The sequence below is a fragment of the Platichthys flesus genome, chromosome 9 (genome assembly GCF_949316205.1).
Source record: "Platichthys flesus chromosome 9, fPlaFle2.1, whole genome shotgun sequence".
In the NCBI taxonomy this organism is placed as follows: Eukaryota; Metazoa; Chordata; class Actinopteri; order Pleuronectiformes; family Pleuronectidae; genus Platichthys; species Platichthys flesus.
The window spans coordinates 16,216,233-16,233,832 of NC_084953.1; the positions used below are offsets into that span (position 1 = coordinate 16,216,233).

Genomic DNA, 17,600 nt, shown 5'->3' on the forward strand with positions numbered 1-17,600 from the left:
AGTTAGCTGATTAGGAGAGGTGGAGAGGGAGGAAGATGATTAGGAATGAAGACAGAGAAAGTCTTCATGTTTGCACTTACACTGAGGCTCCTTTCTACTTTATTACTGCACATCCTTGAATAGACTGAATGTACTGAACTGCTTACCTACACATTGAAATTGGATTTCTACTCTGACATGTGCTGATAAACGTATTGTGTATATTATACATGTATTTATCCATTTGTGTGATTCCTACAGGAGGAGACCCCACTCTTCCTGGCAGCCAGAGAAGGCAGCTTCGAGGCAGCTCAGGTTCTTCTCGACCACTATTCAAACCGTGACATTACCGATCACCTGGATCGTCTGCCCCGTGACACTGCTCAAGAACGAATGCATCATGACATCGTTCGCCTGCTGGACCAGTACAATCTGGTTCACAGTCCACACAACGGGCCGAACCACATGGGTGGGGGGGGAAACTCTGTTATGTGTGGTGCCAATGGAGCAGGCTTCATCGGCATGAGGCCTGGGCCACAGGGAAAGAAGAGCAGGAGGGGCGGAGGCGGAGCGAAGGTGGGAGGTGTTGGCGGGGTAGCTAAGGAGCTGAAGGACATGAAGGCGAAGAGAAGGAAGAAGCCTGCGGGAGGCGAGGGGCCGGGTGTGGCTGCAGGGGGAGGCAGTGGGGGAGGTACAGCGGGAGGAGGGAGTGCGAACGGCGTCAAAGCAGCAGGAGGACTCCCAGAGAGCTCTGTCACCATGTCACCTGTCGACTCACTGGAATCTCCACACTCGTACACAGGCGATGTGTCCGGCTCCGTCTCCTCAACAGCAAACTCTCCTCCCCTCCTGAGCAGCCCCACATCCAGACCAATGCTGCCCCCCGTCAGCCACATGCTGGGGCAGCAGCCGGGCTGGGTGGGCATGGCCAAGCACGGCTACAGCGGTCACATGTTTGGCCTCGTACCGCACCAGATGGGGGGATCTCACCCAGGCATGGGCCAACACCACGGTCAGGGTGCGATGCTGACGCCCATGAACGTCACCATGAGCAGAGAGCAGCTGCCGCCCATTGTCACCTTCCAGATGATGGCTCCCGGAGGAGGCCAGGCGATGATGAAGCAGCCTCAGCCAGGGCAAGTACAAGTCACACAATCCCAGGGGCAGAGCCAGATTCAGGCTCGCCCCCAGCAGGCATCAGGCCACCTCCGATGCAGCCAGGGAATGATGTACCAGATGCCTGAGCAGAGGAGCATGACGCACGGGCTCTCCCATTCCCTGCAGCATCCACATAACGTCGGCCACGGAGGGATCGAGGGCCAGCCTCGACCACTGCCCTCCTATCCGCCCATGCAGAGCCCTGTGGATAAATACCCCACGCCCCCCTCCCAGCACAGCTACGCCACCGCCGGTTCCGAGGGTACCACTCCCGGCCACTCTGCCCACCCGCCCAGCGAGCATCCATATCTCACCCCTTCACCGGAGTCGCCAGACCCTTGGTCGTCCTCTTCGCCGCACTCCAACTCAGACTGGTCTGACGTCACCACCAGCCCCACCCCTCTGGGGAACCCCCACCACGCACTGCCGTCATCCCGCCACACACACATTCCAGAGCAGGTGCAGGTGCAGCAGCAGTCGCAGCAGATGCAGCAGGCCTCTCAACAGCCTCAGCTCGGAAACATGCAGGTGTTTGCTTAGGCCAGCCAAGAGGAAAGCACCAATAGACGGACTTCAGGGTTCTCTGTAGTTTGAGTAACAACACATAATAATACATCCAGTGCTTTTCTCACCTCTCTTGTTAGTTCTCCTTGTATGTTCTTGATTTTTTATTATCGGTCACCTCCTCCTTTATTGTGTTCCTCTCCTCTTTGCACTTAAGAAAACTGTGTGTATAGTTTATCTGTGTGTCTAAAAACGTCGAGTATTATCAGCTAGATATCAAACTTTCTCAACACCAAAAATTGTGGAGTCAATCGTGAGCTAAAATTCAGTTTTTCTGTGTAGTTACTTCAACCCTCTGCTATCTGAGTCAGGACTTTTTCTTTTTGGGCCTTGACACCAAACACAAACTTTTTATCGAGGGATCATCGCGGAACTGTTGACCGCTGATCAGCTGGAGTTTCATAAGAGAAACAGACTGTTGAGATGGACTGCAGACGTTCTGCATCGACTTTGGAGGACATTTTTATTTCTTCCTGTTATGTGCTATCTTTATGTTGTTTAATGTGATGAGCCTGCCGATACTAACTTTTTAATACGATGGGTCACATTAAGTTAAGCTTTTATTCTCAAAGCAAAACAAACTCGTTTTTGCCTTAATGTTTTTTTATCATGCATTTTTGTTTTACTGTGCTAAAGGGCAACTTTTATAAAAGACTGTTGCTTGCTAAGGAAGACGAACACCGAGGAAATGACACAGTAGAAAGACCTGCACAGAGGCAACTTTTTACTACATAACAGGCAATGTATTATATATGTTGAAGACAGTTACTGGTACAGAAATATAGAAAGTGTTGATTTTAAAACATAATCAGAGTTTGTCACAGATGGTGCCACTATAGGCTTGAGACATTTTCCCAAACAGATTTGCTCCGTCACACTTTTTGGTACTGTTGTGCCACCAGGTTTAGTTTGTTGTATGATGTACATAGACTTTGTTCTTGTGTCTTTTTTTTTTTTTTTACATGAATACTGTTCGCACTTCTTCTATGATTCTGAATGTTACAGAGGTGCATGTTTCTAACTTTAAACTCCCTCTTTTCTAAATAGTTTCTCTTTCAAAATCATTTAACCAACTACAATCAGTGTAACTCTGCACCTTTTAAATTCTCATGATTCATAAACCAAGTCTCTGGGTGAGTACAGTTTAATAATGTTTTTTTGTTATCTTTCTTCTTAAAGTAGATGTTGAGCATAGCTTTGTGTGACTGCTCTATGAACACGGACAATCATTCACTGTTTTACATTTGAAACATCAGTGTTTTTAAGACCAAATTTTGTTTGATTCAGACAAAAAATGTACATTGAGTCCAAATTCCTGTTAATAATAATAATGATCTATAAAAAGCGTTACTCTAAGCACAAGCAACCTGTAGCAGGAAAGGTTCCCTTTGTTTCGAATAATTACTTTAACATCTGTAAAGAAACCAAATTATTAATCTTTCATTGATAGTCCCAGTGCCTGCTTAGGCCTTTACTCTCTGTGCTAGGGATATCCCTGCAGTTTCACATACACATGCTGTACATGGAGACGTCAGTCAACAGGATTTTCTTCTCTCACAAGTATCAAGCGTTTTAGCTCCGTACATATGCAAGGCTGTGTTTATGTTCTGTATATAAAATGTTTTTTTGTACTTTCTTCTGTTAACCAAATACCCTATAATATACATGTCATATGAAGTAGTCACCATGTTTGTATACGATAGAAGACTAAAACTGATGAAATAAGTTGTCTGTTGGAAAAAATAAACCAAATGATCAACCAAAAACGTGCTTACTGAAATAAAGCCCAGATCCTGATCGATTTCTGCTCTTCAGTCTTATTTGATGTAGCTACTGTGTTCATCATGTTCTTGTGTTCATTTTTCATAGATTTTTCAATTGTTTCTCAATTAGACCTTTGAAGGATCCTGTTCAATCACACATCAGGTTGATAAGGGCTCAGTCCTTTAAAATATGACTTTTTATTTGTAAGGCAAACAACAACGTAACAACTTGGTTCTTTCAGTAAATATTGTTTTTCTGAGAAGTATCGGCTTCCTCTCCACAGTTACTCCAATACAACAAATTAATATAGGGTTGATGGGTACTTACAGGATGTAGTTTGATAAATTGTAAATAAATACATTTATATTTCTCCCTTCTAGTCTTGATGACACATTTAGACAGTGCATCTATGTACAGCATTTGTTGTGTCTTACAGATCTCATACACTGCCAACACGATTTGGGGATTCAGAATCAGGCACATTGAGACAGAGTGGGGGAAACTGGGATCGAACAGCCAACCCCCTGGTTATTGGACAAACCGCCTTGTCTCCTGAGCCACAGCCACCGGTGTATCAGACATGTTCTGGTGTAAATTGGGTCCATGGATCTGAAATAACTTGAACGACATGATAACAAACCATCAAAGTAGAATTTTAGTGTTTCAGGCTTTTATTTTTTAAATTGGCTCAAAAAGACCAAAAATCTTCTAATGAATAAAGATGAACAATTGCCTAATAGTCTGGTTATTAAAGGGATACTTCTCCTAAAATGTTTGCTAATGAGTCCTAAAAACACTTTTGGAGTTAGGGGGCTAAACAGCATTGCCGCCAAATCCAAAACAATTGAATCGAATGGTCACCATGGCTGTTCGTCACGTTCCCTTTTGGGCGAGAGAAACATGAAGGCCACTCTGGGCTGAGGATAACAGAAGACATTCAGGCTGAAAACATGGTGTAAATTCTGCTGTATCGAATTGAATTTGAATGTCGGGGCTTCCGGGGAGACTTGGATGACACCATGGGAGCAGTATGGAGGCATTCTTTGCTGCTTTTTCCCGTTTATTACATTTGAAGAACTGATCTCCACTTACTAGAGTTGTTTTGGATTTGGCCGCAACGCCGTTCACCCTTGAAACTCCAGAAGTGATTTGTGGACTCAAACCCTTTCACTCGCCCCTCCATCGACACAGTGGTGAGTAGATAATGAGTGCACTTTCATTTTTTGAGTGAACGATCCCTTAAAACCTCTTATTACTCCATTAGTCAGCTGATGATCCGAAAACAAAAGATAAAACATAGACTGTAAGTAAAAGAGGCTGATACGAATGAGCAGTGCAGTTTTTTTCCGGACCTGCGGGTGTCGCTGACGCCAACAGGGAGCTTTGATTGAAAAAAAGAAGAAGAACCCTGTACACGGAAGTTCCTCCGAACTTCATGCATGTCAGAGATCGTCTCCCTCGCTCGCCTCTTCCTCGCTGTTTGAATCCGGGTTTTGCTGTGACAGCGGGTGACAGCGGGATGGCGGAGCGAGCTATGGCGGTGTGTGGGAGAGCCCAAGCCGGCGGGGAGCCGGAGTGAGCGCACATTAGATCCGCGAAGCTCAGCGGTCAATGGACTCCAGGAGCTGAGGTCCTTGACACCTGGGTCGAGCCTCCAGTACCTGGACTGAGACAGACACAGAGGACAGGAAGCTTTTAGTTTCCACCAGAGACATTTGGCTTCGTCTGTCAAGTTGCTGTCGAGGCGCCATTGAAGGAAAGAAGGAAAGAAGGAAAGAGAGGAGGGTGAGAGCTGCGACTAAAATCCTTTTTCACTGTCTAAACACCTGCTTGCATTCCTCACTGTGGTTCTGTATTTATCCTCCAACATGAAGTTAATCCCCAAACTACACACGCTGCATCTTTTAAAATCGTATTTCCTCCCTCTCCGTGGCCAGCTACCCACCGACAAGGGGCCATGGCTTCTACCCGGCTGAAGTACCTGTCTCTGGGCGTGCTGGTGTTCCAGACCACCTCCCTGGTGCTCACCATGCGGTACTCCCGCACCCTGCAGTCCGAGGGCCCGCGGTACCTGGCCTCCTCCGCTGTGGTGGCGGCCGAGGTCATGAAGATCATCGCCTGTGTGCTGCTCGTCTTCAAGGAGCACAGTGAGTCTGCATCCCCTGCACGGCTGCGAGTAACCCCCTGGTGATCATATTAGATTGGTCCATTGATAATGTTATTTAAAGAGGGTCAGAACTAAGTTGAAACTATGTATTTTTGATTGATTGTGTTGTTTCTAATCAACCATGCAATACTGTTAAATAGAATGACACTGCATAGATATCGGTTCCAAAAACACATATTTTTAACATCAAGCTCCATGAATGATTCCCTTGGAAATCTGTGATAAAGTCCTATCCACAATTACATTTCATGTTTTCTTTGATCCATACCTTATCACTCCACCAAGTTTCATAGTATCTGTCATCTAGATTTTGTGTAATGCTGCTCACTAACAATCAAACAAACAAACCAAGCTGATGAAAACATTACCTCCTTGGGTGAAGGAAATAAACATCAACATTGATTAACAACAGATACACCAAAACCTCACACATACTTTCTTTTACTGAAATTGTATCCAAAACTATAGCACATACCCACACCGAGGCCCAACAGTCCCCTTAAATTTAATTAAACTGCACCAAACTTCACAAAATCATTGAAATCAGTTCCCTTAACATGTTTCATCAATAGCCATGAATTTTACTATGAGAAATCTGTGAAAATGTCAAATAACATCCGATCACAACGTTGCAAACAGTGAAAATAAATCCTGGATTTGTGCCAAAATTAAAGATGGTCCCTCTCTGCCCCCGTCCCATCTTTCCACCAAGTTTACAAGAAATCCATTTGGTGGTTTTAATGTAATCAGGCAAACAAACAAACCAACCAACTGGCAGGGGAGAAAACATAACCTCCTTGGTGGAGATAATACCACAGAGAAAACATTTCAGGCGCTCCGTCGTCTTTTCTTTATTGTGAACATGCAGAAATCTACAGATGTACATTCACAGTACACATACACACAGACTTGAGTAAAATTTCCGATGACGTGGTTGTTTTCACTCCTCAGATTACAGTTTAAGAGCTCTGAACATCATCCTGCGCCAGGAAATCCTCCAAAAACCCATAGAAACACTGAAGCTGGCGATCCCCTCTGGGATCTACACCCTGCAGAACAACCTGCTGTACGTCGCCCTGTCAAACCTCGACGCAGCCACATACCAGGTACAGCATGAGAGCAGGTTTTTTTTTTTAAACCACAGGTGGACAATGAGATGACCTGAAACACGCAGAAGAGCTCTTGTGTCTCTCTGAGCCTTTTAGCAATAAGCACATCATTCTTGTACATGGGTTATTTTGTTATTGTTTACAGTTTTCTCCACTTTGCCTCCATCAGGTGACGTACCAGCTGAAGATCTTGACCACAGCCCTGTTCTCCGTGTCCATGCTGGGCCGCAGGCTGGGCATCTACCAGTGGCTCTCTCTACTCATTCTTATGGCAGGAGTGGCTCTCGTGCAGGTCTGGTACAACTTCCAAGTCTGTTGAATGTTAAAATCTGTCTTCACCATCCCAAGAAACACAGAATATCTTCTTAATGTTAAACCCAAAGACGTCTGTGAGTGCTTGTTATGAGCAGGAGCATTTAAATTAAGCCTTTTATTCCATTAGTAATTAGCATATGACGCATATCAGTACAGTTTCCTTACTGTATTTGCACTGCGAGCAGTGCTTGTTTCCGAATTCCTTCCATTGAAGAATTATGCAGAACACTGTGCTGTTGGGAAACTTCTTTGTTGCCTTTTCAGGTCAGTGTCTCTGAGCTCGGCAGGCAGCTCCTTCGAGGCTCGCCTGTAGCTCTGATATGCGTCATCAGCTGTACAGCGCAGGCAGCTGTGTGCCTGTGCAAATCATAAATCATGCCATAGAACTCACATCGGCCCGAGTACAATGAGGATGTGCAAGAGCAACGGTTGGTGCCTCAACACTTTCCAAGTGCACTTAAGTAAATACTGAAGACAAGAAGGGCTGGCTTTGATGTTTAAATATTTGCACTCTGTGAATGGCATGCTGATGAATGATAATGTGTAAAAAAAAATAGATAAACGGTTGCACAATCACATCCTCCTCCTCCTTGGCAAAACAATGGAGGTGCCAGTCAGTTGATATGATACCGGACATGGTCTTAGTGCTGTGTGTGATCTCGCACGGGCACACAGTGGAGGAGGAGGAGGAGGAGGGGGGGACACCGTCATAGCAGGATCGAACAGAAAGAAACCCCTTATCGTTCTGTGTTCCTGGGCCGAGTGCAGGAAGGAAACTGGTTTATCCTCTTTGGTATCACAACCAAATTGGGCGTGCACCCGGAGTGACTGCTCCGTTTGGAAACAGTATCACTGACAAAAAAACAAAGAGCCAATGAGCAACGGATCTGATAAGAATTAGGTGGTTTCAATAATGCAGGGTTTCATTTTCACTTTTCATTTTCTAGGTTTGTGGTGTTCATTTGCACTTCACTTAATGAAATTAATTTTAACAACATCTTGTTTATCTATATACATAAACATACACAGCTACAATATATTTATTTACAGGTCCCTTAGATCCTTTTTCTTTCTTTTGCATTAACACCATGTTTTTTGGCTTACTGCTGCACATAACACAGGAAATCACACCGAAGCATTTTTACAAATCGGCAAAGTATTAAAACGCTTGTTGGTGATTTTCATGTTTCAGCTTCACAGACTTCTAGATCTATATCTCGGTATCTCCGTCTGCTGATGAAATCAGAGGATACGGTTGAAAAGACAATTTGGGAAATGAAATGGATTAGATTAAACCACATGACTCCACGGTTGATAATGAGCTTTCAACCTTGTGTTTTATTCGAATCTACACATTTGTCTTGTGCTTGCAGTGGCCCTCTGACTCTGCTGCTCCGTCTGACAAAGAGGTGGAGGAAACGTCCACAGGCTTCATCGGAGTGGCAGCCGTCCTGGTGGCGTGCTGCTCCAGTGGCTTCGCTGGCGTCTACTTTGAGAAGATTCTGAAGGAGAGCAAACAGAGCGTGTGGGTCCGCAACATCCAGCTGGGTCAGTATTAATCAGTCTGTCTGGTGTTGGCAGGTGTTTGTTAGTGTAAATCAATATACTGAAGAGAAGTGTTCAAACGCTGTCGACAGAAATACAAACTTAACCTTTACAAGCATTTTAAGCATTTTTTGATTAATGCACATTCGTCCATGAGGACGATTGAAACAGGCCCCTGCACCAGGTTTCTGCAGGGAACTCTCTTGCACAGTTTTCTTCCCTGCACTGAAATCCAGCTGGGCTTTTTTGTTTTTCTTTTTTTTTTCAGCCTGCGATACATTCCTGCTAAGATGAATGTTCCCGTCTGATTTATTTTTACCCTGGAACGTGTGAGGCATGTGATATGTCTCCTGCAATCCCTGGTGTGAGCGTGGAGCTTTTTCACCTGCATTACAGTATTGGAGCCAAGAACAAGTGCAGTGCAGAAAATGCTGTGTGTTATCTTAGTAGTTATAAGATGACGTAATCTAATAAGGAAATGGAGGAAATAGGGATTTAGAGCTGAATCCATTACTTGGAAAATCAACTAGTGATGTTGATAATCTTATCGATACAATGATATGTCAAAGTTGTCTGTGTTTTGTCAGATTGGCAACCGGGTATTTGGGGTTTTGGCCTGTTGCCCAAACAAAACAAGCAATTTGAAGGTTATTTTCACTAATCAAACATAAACATTAATCAAAAGAATTAAAAAAAGAATTGTTAATTGAGGCCTTATTAGAGAAATAGCTGAGTAGCTGTTATTTTGATGTTTTTCTCATTAAATTAAGAGTACATAATCATAATATCAAGACTTTCTTTTTTCCTTCAATGTAACCCTTTAATTTAGTTGAATCGTGGTAATCGCGATACAGCAGAAATAGGAAGCTTTGACTGATCTTCAGCTCACTCCTTCACTCACTGTGTGCTCCTGTGTGTGTGTTTATGCGTCTATCAGGGATGTTTGGTCTGGTGTTTGGCCTCTTTGGGATGATGACCTACGACGGAGAGAGGGTGAAGGAGTCGGGAATGTTCCAGGGCTACAATAAAGTCACCTGGGCTGTTGTCGCGCTGCAGGTAACTCTCACTTCACTGCAGTAGATGTTTCTCACCAGAACTCTTCCTGCCTCTGTAGCAACAGACCCTCTGCTCGGCGGAGCAGCCTCCCTGTCGGCCTGTGCAGGTCGTGCCTTCGTCCATCTGTGTCTGTGTGTTTGTTGTTTCTTCAGGCCCTGGGAGGTCTGGTCATAGCAGCGGTCATCAAGTATGCAGACAACATCCTCAAGGGCTTTGCTACGTCGCTCTCCATCATCATGTCCACGGTCATATCGTACTTCTGGCTGCAGGACTTCGACCCCACTGGGTAGAGAAAACAATCACTCTTTCTCCCCTCTGTGTAGTTTTCTATGATCTCAGTCTTTCCTTTCACAAGCGTAACTTCTCAAGCTGATCGAGACGTCTGCTCTCTTCCACAGCGTGTTCTTCCTTGGGGCCATTTTGGTCATCACGGCCACTTTCCTGTATGGCTACGAGGGCAAGTCATCCCCCAACCCCAGCAGGGCTTAGGAGGACATCACGGCTGACACCACCACAGCAGCTGGAGGCCCTGTTGAAGCGTGAAGACGAGGAGGGGAAAAGAGGACAGGGATTTAAAAAAAAAAAAAAAGAGGGGGAAAGGTCTTTATCTTATGTTGTGATCGCCAAAAGGAGGAGCGGAGGAATTGGAGGTGAGGAGGTAAGCAGGCTGGGACAGGAGAAGTGCAGCAAGCACAACACTGTGATTGGTCCCAAACACCAAAAGTGCCTGACCAGGACAAGTAACCAGTGAGATAAGAAAACTGGTGAAACAGGATTGTATGTTTTTCTTGTCTTTCATTAACTGCCGCTGTAGAGATAATCATAAGTCCTCTCCAGGGCTGGAGAGACATTCGCGACTGGACCGACTGGTTGTGTTTAAGAACCTGTTTGACTGCCACTCACTGATCCAACCGAACAATTCAAGATTTAAGAGGACAGAGAGGCAGGAGTTTCTCAATCTGCAGCTGTCGGCTCATTCACCTCACGGTTGTGACATCCAACATTCTGATAGATGAGTTGATCCCTCCCGGCCGTTGCTTTCTCTAAAGCCTTGTACGATACTGCAGCAGTCTCACGGTTCAGATTGCGAATAGTCGATCTTAGCATTGGAGCCGCGGTTGAGGTGGAATTTCCTTACATCTGCCTCCGGGGCAAACACCGATCAATCACACAAAGATGTTGCCATTGGAATGATGTTATCTGAGTTATGGTTCGCACCATGCCCTTTGTTCAGCTATTTTTGGAAACAGTTTTTGTTGCCAGGCAACATATAGTCACTGAGGCATCTTTGATAACATACATATCAGTGTGTGCGGCTCCGGTCTGTCTTTAATCTGGGTGTATGAATAATTTAACTTGATGCAGTTGGAGGTCGTAACAAGGATGTGGATTATTATTTAATGATAGATTTTTGACGTGGAAAAGGTGTTTTTGGGACCATTTAAATCATAATGGATTAATAAATCTAAATTAATTCTCTGTTTACCTTATGCGTTAATGAATTAAACAAAAGTTTACATGACTTTTCAAAGCATCTGTTTATCGTCGCCCACCTCGTGTCCTGTGCTTGTGTAACTTTATATTCTGTTGATTCGAAGAAGAGAAATCTAAATGTTACTGAAGTTTTAAAGTCAAGTCTGAACTATTGAAACTGGTCACATCAGCTTACCTACCTAACATCGAAGCTTACCTGGGACTGTATACTTTGATTGGAGTATTTTGTCTTGAACTACTTTCTTTTGGATAAAGCGGGTATAATAAATAACTCCATGATTTTAATCACTGATATGTGAATCTTTTACAAAAGAAAAACTTTGAATTCTCTGTATATATTTGTCTGTCTCCTCCCTGATGTTTTCTATCCTACAACCAACACATTCACATCTTACACTTGGACTAAAATGCACTACAGTGAAATCCGCAGGGTAGCATTCAATCCCATGGTTAGAGCTGCAAACGGCAGGACATGAAATAACTTCACACTCGGACACATTTGGCATTTGTTTTAATGAGTTTTAAAAACACTGCATGCAAAAGCCAGACAGTCTGAGAGAAAGGACTGTACCACGGCTGTTTCACCTTCTTCATGTTGTAACACTGTAAACCACCTTTACCCAGTCGGGGTTTTGAACAGTCGCTGCATTAAACTCCAGTAAATCCGCAGAACAAGCGGGATCGAATGAGTCGAGCTCCTCGTGAAGGGCCGTGCACCTGCTCTGCCCGAGTCCTCAGGCACATCTGTTACTGTAAAAGACACTTGAGGCCCTGATACACACAGACTGCGAAGTGTGCGACTTCATAATCAAGTAGAAATTTATTTTCTCTGACCCTCTTGCTTTAATCGGGGCAACTTGTGAAAAAAAGTTTTTGTTTTGTTTCCACCCTATAAAAGTCTGAATAAAATCAAAAACCACTGAGGATCACCCTTCTTAATTTCTCCTTATTGGGGCTTCTCCAGATGTTTTCCCCTTGATTGTCAGTGTGGGCTCACGTACAAACTGCTCCCGTGTCATGGCTACAATAGGCATGTTGCTCAAATGTCCACTGTCCACGCTGAGTGTGCTGCAGGTCGGAACAGTCCCTCCGGGTGATCATGGCTCTAGTGTCGTTCTAGATGAGGTGTGTGCGTGAAGGCTTGTTCGGTTTTGCACCAAGAGTAATGAACAGCAGGGGTAAAATAACATGGTTACGTCCTCCAGTCTCTCTTCATCTCTGTCTCATCTACACCAGCTCAGCAGCTCAGCCTGACCTGTTCTACTGCGGGCTGAGTGCCCACCAACAGAAAAACACAGCATGTAAACCTCTCGGAAAAAGAGTCAGCAACATTTTACTCTCCGACTCCTGTTCTGTGAGCTGCACCCGGCTTTTTTATTTTCAAGGATCGTCGTCAAAACACATTTTATAAAAAGATCATAATGGCACAAGAGACTGAGTTGTGTAAACCAAATACCTAAAACCATCTTTAAAGGGTTAGTTCAACCAAAAACTAAAAAACACACTCATTTGATTCTAGAAGTGCGTAGCGATGTATTTTTTTTATTTTGTCCGGTTTTGAAATATCTGAGATTTCTGACTCTATTCCAATACTTCACATGTAACCAGTCAGAGCTTTGACAAATTACATGAAAAATCAACATGCATATTTTCAGATAGTGAATAATATAAATATTTTCTTACCTAAGAATCAGTGTGTCTTAAAAATGCTGGTAACTAAGTCTGTGGATTATGAGGACTACTTGATACTGGTTATGGATAGTGGTTAATTTCCTAGCATAGCACCATTTCTCTGACTCTCCTATAGACTGTATATGAAGATGGATGACATGACAGCTCCCCAAAAGTTAAACCAAAATGTCTTTATCACCACCCAGTGGCTTGCTGCAGTAAAGGTCATAAATCCTTCCTAATGTCAGTGGGTGGGACATCAGGTGCATCAAATATCATTTTCTCAAAGATGCTTTCTGTCCTTTCAGGTAGTTCTTATCACACTGATGTTTATTCAAGTGCTTATTTAACTTCTAAGTTTTGATGCTATCAAATTGACAACTGAGACTGTGATTGGTCGAGTGGGTGTACTCGTGGCTTTACTATCGCGTCTCCACTCCACGATCTCTACGGCACAGACGCCGCATCATAAATTAAATTAAATAAAAAGCGCAAAATGGCGGCGCCTGTATCCAGGAGGTTTTGCTTTCATTTTGCACAATGGCAGGAAGTTAAGAAGCATCATCCATCTTTGTATAAAGTCTATGGCCAATCCCCTCTGATAAATTGTAGTACCTTCACATGCGTCATCAATAGTTTAATAATATAATACTTTTTAGTTAGCTAATGTTGGCATTTTCAAATTCTAACCTAAAATGATAAGCTTTGTTGTGTCGAGCAAGTCAGCATGCAGTTGTTAGCGTTTAGCTCACAGCTGTGATCGCTAAAGAATTGGATTTGACTTCTGTTGTTTGAAATCTCACGGATAGATTCAGTATTTCAAAGCTTTGCACAATTACGTTCCTAAAAAGTGAAAAGCTGCAGGGCTGGATATGGGCTATAGGCAAATTAGAGACCTTTCTTTAGTCGTTTTGGCTGAACCAATCCTTCAAGTATAAATACAGTTCCCTTTCATCACAATCTCTGTTCTTCAACAACAAATATTGACCGAATGAAGACGTACAGCACGGCTCCGTTTGTCTCCTCACACAGCCGCTGTGGACAGACTCCTGTTATGACCCGTACAAAATCAGCTAACCTCACAAGTGCGATGGGATGGGACTTGGGGGGGGGGGGGGGGGGGGGTGAAACCTTCATCAACACAGGCATCGCTGGCTTTCAAAAGGCAGGGAGGGAGAAGCTCTGCAGCTCGGATGAACTGGCCATTTGCGATTGAGATGGGGGGGGGGATCCTGCTGCAGGGCTTTGTATACGACTTCCAGCTGTGATTTCTACATTTTTCTGTGATATGTAAAAAGCAAAATAGCTCTGAGGATGCATGTACACAACGTAATCACCCCCCCTGGTGTGTGTGAGTGTGTGTGAGGCAGTCTGGTGTGACAAAGCAGCAAGCCTGGACCTGACCCTGGGGCTCCATTATAGAAAAACACACAAACACACTCGCATCATGCCTGAAATCACATCATCCAGTATCATCCCAGTTGATCTTCCAGTTATTTATGTCTGCTATGAAGGAACTTGTTTACACTGTTGCACCTCAGCGTGCAGGTCAGGGTTGTGTCGACGTTAAGGCCAACACAACCTTTCTAGAACTCCTTCTTTCTGGACCAGAGTAGCTACAGTACAGGTTTGTGTTACCTCCCAGCACCGGTGGCAGATTTTCCTTAATACAAAGCTTCGCTCAGTTGTGCTGGGGCTGTTGAAGTAAATCCTGAACACCCAAACAGCTTAACAGCACCTGAAGAAGAGGCCAACATACTTTCTGGATCGTCAAAGGCAGCGGTGGGGAATTAAGGCAGCTGTCCCCTCAAGATTTAACTCGCACACAACTCTTATTTATGCCAACGGCAGTTTATAAAAAATCGCGACCTGCTTATAGATCACCATTTGTTTTTCAATCTCTCTGATTATCTTTTGAGCTGTTTCGCTGCCGATGTGGCCAACTGTGATAGGATTCAGCCAATGGGACGCCCTCAGTGCTCTTATTTGGGCGGTATGACGACAAGCGGAGGCCCTCTCCTCGGCCTCCACATCAGAACCTGGGCGTCGTTGGCGTTGGGCCTCCCCATCGCGTTGAGAGGGATGGGCTCCATGCGGGTCAGCACCCGAGGCTGGTCCTGATGCACCCGGCCCACCAGTCTGGCCCTGGAGCCCAGGGGCAGGGTCGGATCCACCGTGATATCGACCCTCATCCTCCACTTGATGGTGTGGAGCAGGATCTTTTCCCTGGACGTGGTGTTGAGCGCCACCAGCCACGTGGTAAAGCTCTGGTCCCTTTTGATGTTAGTCAGTAAGGGCGTGTTGGATTCGCTGACCGGCACGGCCCAGGTGACGCTGGGGTAGAAATTGTCGTTCATGCTGACGACGAAGCGGGACGGCTTGGAGGTGGGGCCCACTATGGTGACAGTCTCTGTTGTATTTCCGTACCAGGGGTAGCTCACGCCGTCTGAGTCGCTGATGGCCCTCACCAGGCCCTCGCGCAGCTGAGGCAGCTCCCAGCTCGACCTGGAGCGGGACAGGAAGTATGAGAGTGGAATCAGAGAGGATTCAGGGAAACTGCAGTGTGCATTTAAATGATACGTCTGATTAGATTCTGTCTTTTCCTTCCTGTCAACAAATCATATAAAAAATATTAAAAATCGACATTGTAGCACACTGGGTGACTTGTTCCTTCAGTATGATGAACATTATTTTCAGTTGATTTCACACAGTCCTGGAGCCATAAATACACATTAGAGCCTCATATCTGCAGCTGAAAACAACCCAATCCTGTTTGAGTGATGTGTGCTACAAATTAAAGTGCCCAGCTGTTTCAGGAAAATGTATTTTGTTTATTATTCATATGTATAGCATATACTATGTAAGTACTGTGGCTCAGGAGGTGGAGTGGGTCGTCCACTGACTAGAGGGTTGGTGGTTTGATGCCCGGATAGAGTCTGCATTCCGAAGTAGTCTCGTCGTAAGATAGAAAAAGTGCAAGAGAGAAAAGCAAAATATGAATAGAGTACATTTATCATTTCTTGTTTTAATTCATGAGTTGGACCTGTGGATGATGGATTTTGCATTGTCTACCTAAAAATATTCCTGGTCCAAAAAACATCTTTACATAGTGATGAAACTGGATTGTTGAACTAGTAGATCCACATAAAAATTATGAATAATGAAGTATTTTGGCAATGCTTTAAAAAAATCGAATATTTTTATCAAGCAGAAATGTCAAATATTATGAGGCTTCTTTGGATGGATTTGTTGCTTTTATCTTTTTCATCTCAATTGTTAAATTATAAAAGTGCTTTTCCCAAACAATGATTTGGGTATATCATTGCTGACACATATTGTGTCTGTAAGAATTGTTGTAATTCTTTTGTTCACAAGAAAAATACGATGATTTAATTTAGACTTTAAATTCCCATCTAGACACCAGCTTGCTAAGAGTACAGCAGGCGCCTGCAAATGGTATCTGGTGGTCGTACCAGCGGCTTATCATCATCTCTTTGTTGCACCAAACAGTTTGTCTCCCTCTGGCCCCCTTCCATCTATTTGGATGACACCCCAACCTATATAAGCCACCATCCTCTCAGCCTTACACCCACTCTCTGTAAACCCAGCAGGATTAAACACCCCCTCTTGTGTGCCCTCCAGATAATGTGGGGGTGTGGGGGAGGACATGCCTCCGTGGGCAACAAATTGAGTGTGTGTGAGAGAGCAGCAACTGTTGTTTAGCTCCTCTAATAGCAGCTTTCCTATTTAGGTGCCAAAGTCACAGGAACAGAATCTGTCGGTGGGCGTTTGAGTGAACGAGGCTGACGAGCACAGTTAACCTGCTGCGTGCACAAACGCTCCTCTTGTGCTGCTCGGTGTGTCATGCAAGAATATGTTGTTGTGCACAAGCATCCAAGGACGCATACACGGCCATATCTGTGTGTGAGGGCAGAAGGGTGCCGTGAGGACCTAGGTGACAAGAGGTGTGAAACTCACATGCCGACGTCCCCGTAGGTGTTGTAGAACTCCATCTGGGTGCACGCCTGGATCCAGCCCACCACCCAGGTCTCGTTGCGCGAAATAGGCGGCATGACGACCCGCGCTGACGCCTTGAAGTAGGGCGTCTTGTAGCGGAGCACGATGGGCGAGTTCTCCTCGATGACAGTGGGGCAGTGGTCGATGGTGGCGGACAGGTCGTACACCACGATGTTCTCCCGCTTGATGCGCGACTTGTTGCAGGCGATGCTCTGGATGCAGCCCATGTCTGTGCAGGTGAGGGAGACGGTGAGGAGCAGCCAGGTGAGCCGGACGGGCCCGGGGAAGAGCGCGGCTGACTGGGACTCGACCAGTATGAGGCTGTGCATGAGATGGGACTTGTTGTAAGGCAAAGGTGGGTGCTGTACCACACTATAGCCCCCGCTCAAAAAGAAACCAACAGAATCACAATAACGCTCCAGTGGAGGGCAGGGGGATCCGGGTCGTGTCAGCTGCTGTGCACGTACGGGGACACGAAGCGGCTCCCGGGGGCCCCCGGTGACCCCGTGGTCCGACCCCTCTCCAGAGAAACACCCTGCACGGATTAATACAGTGTCACAGGAAAAAATCCAAAATCATATATCTTCTCTGATTCCGAGCTGTGCCCTCCCCTCTGGGATCCGATCACCCGTCCGCTCCCTCTAACCCTCCTCTTCCTTCCCCGAGCTGTCATGTCACAGGAGCCGCCGGGGAGCTGATGGCGGACGGCGGGGCGCTGGCGGAGGGAACCCGGTGCTCGCCCGGCGAGGCTGACGGGCACG

At 45.2% G+C, this 17,600-nt stretch overlaps 3 protein-coding genes across 3 annotated transcripts in view; 2 read left to right on the plus strand and 1 right to left on the minus strand.

Moving 5' to 3' along the window:
- notch2 (notch receptor 2) overlaps positions 1–3,502 on the plus strand; it is a 44,595-nt gene extending 41,093 nt beyond the window's left edge. The window contains exon 35 of the mRNA XM_062395077.1: positions 241–3,502. Within this exon, the coding sequence (XP_062251061.1) occupies positions 241–1,677 (1,437 nt within the window). The 3' untranslated portion in view covers positions 1,678–3,502. The remainder of the gene's footprint in view (positions 1–240) is intronic.
- A 1,353-nt stretch (positions 3,503–4,855) lies between these two features.
- Positions 4,856–11,436, plus strand: slc35a3a (solute carrier family 35 member A3a). Its single transcript, XM_062395339.1, has 8 exons — positions 4,856–5,250; positions 5,403–5,612; positions 6,584–6,738; positions 6,911–7,033; positions 8,430–8,604; positions 9,539–9,657; positions 9,810–9,943; positions 10,056–11,436. Exons 2-8 carry the CDS (start codon positions 5,423–5,425, stop codon positions 10,144–10,146), a joined length of 987 nt encoding a protein of 328 aa, XP_062251323.1. The 5' UTR covers positions 4,856–5,250; positions 5,403–5,422; the 3' UTR covers positions 10,147–11,436.
- Positions 11,437–14,804: 3,368 nt separating this feature from the next.
- fam78bb (family with sequence similarity 78 member Bb) lies at positions 14,805–17,300 on the minus strand. The gene is made up of 2 exons (XM_062395340.1): positions 16,801–17,300; positions 14,805–15,327 (listed from the first exon to the last, which is right to left on the minus strand). Exons 1-2 carry the CDS (start codon positions 17,166–17,168, stop codon positions 14,805–14,807), a joined length of 891 nt encoding a protein of 296 aa, XP_062251324.1. The 5' UTR covers positions 17,169–17,300.
- Between the last annotated feature and the right edge of the window lie 300 nt (positions 17,301–17,600).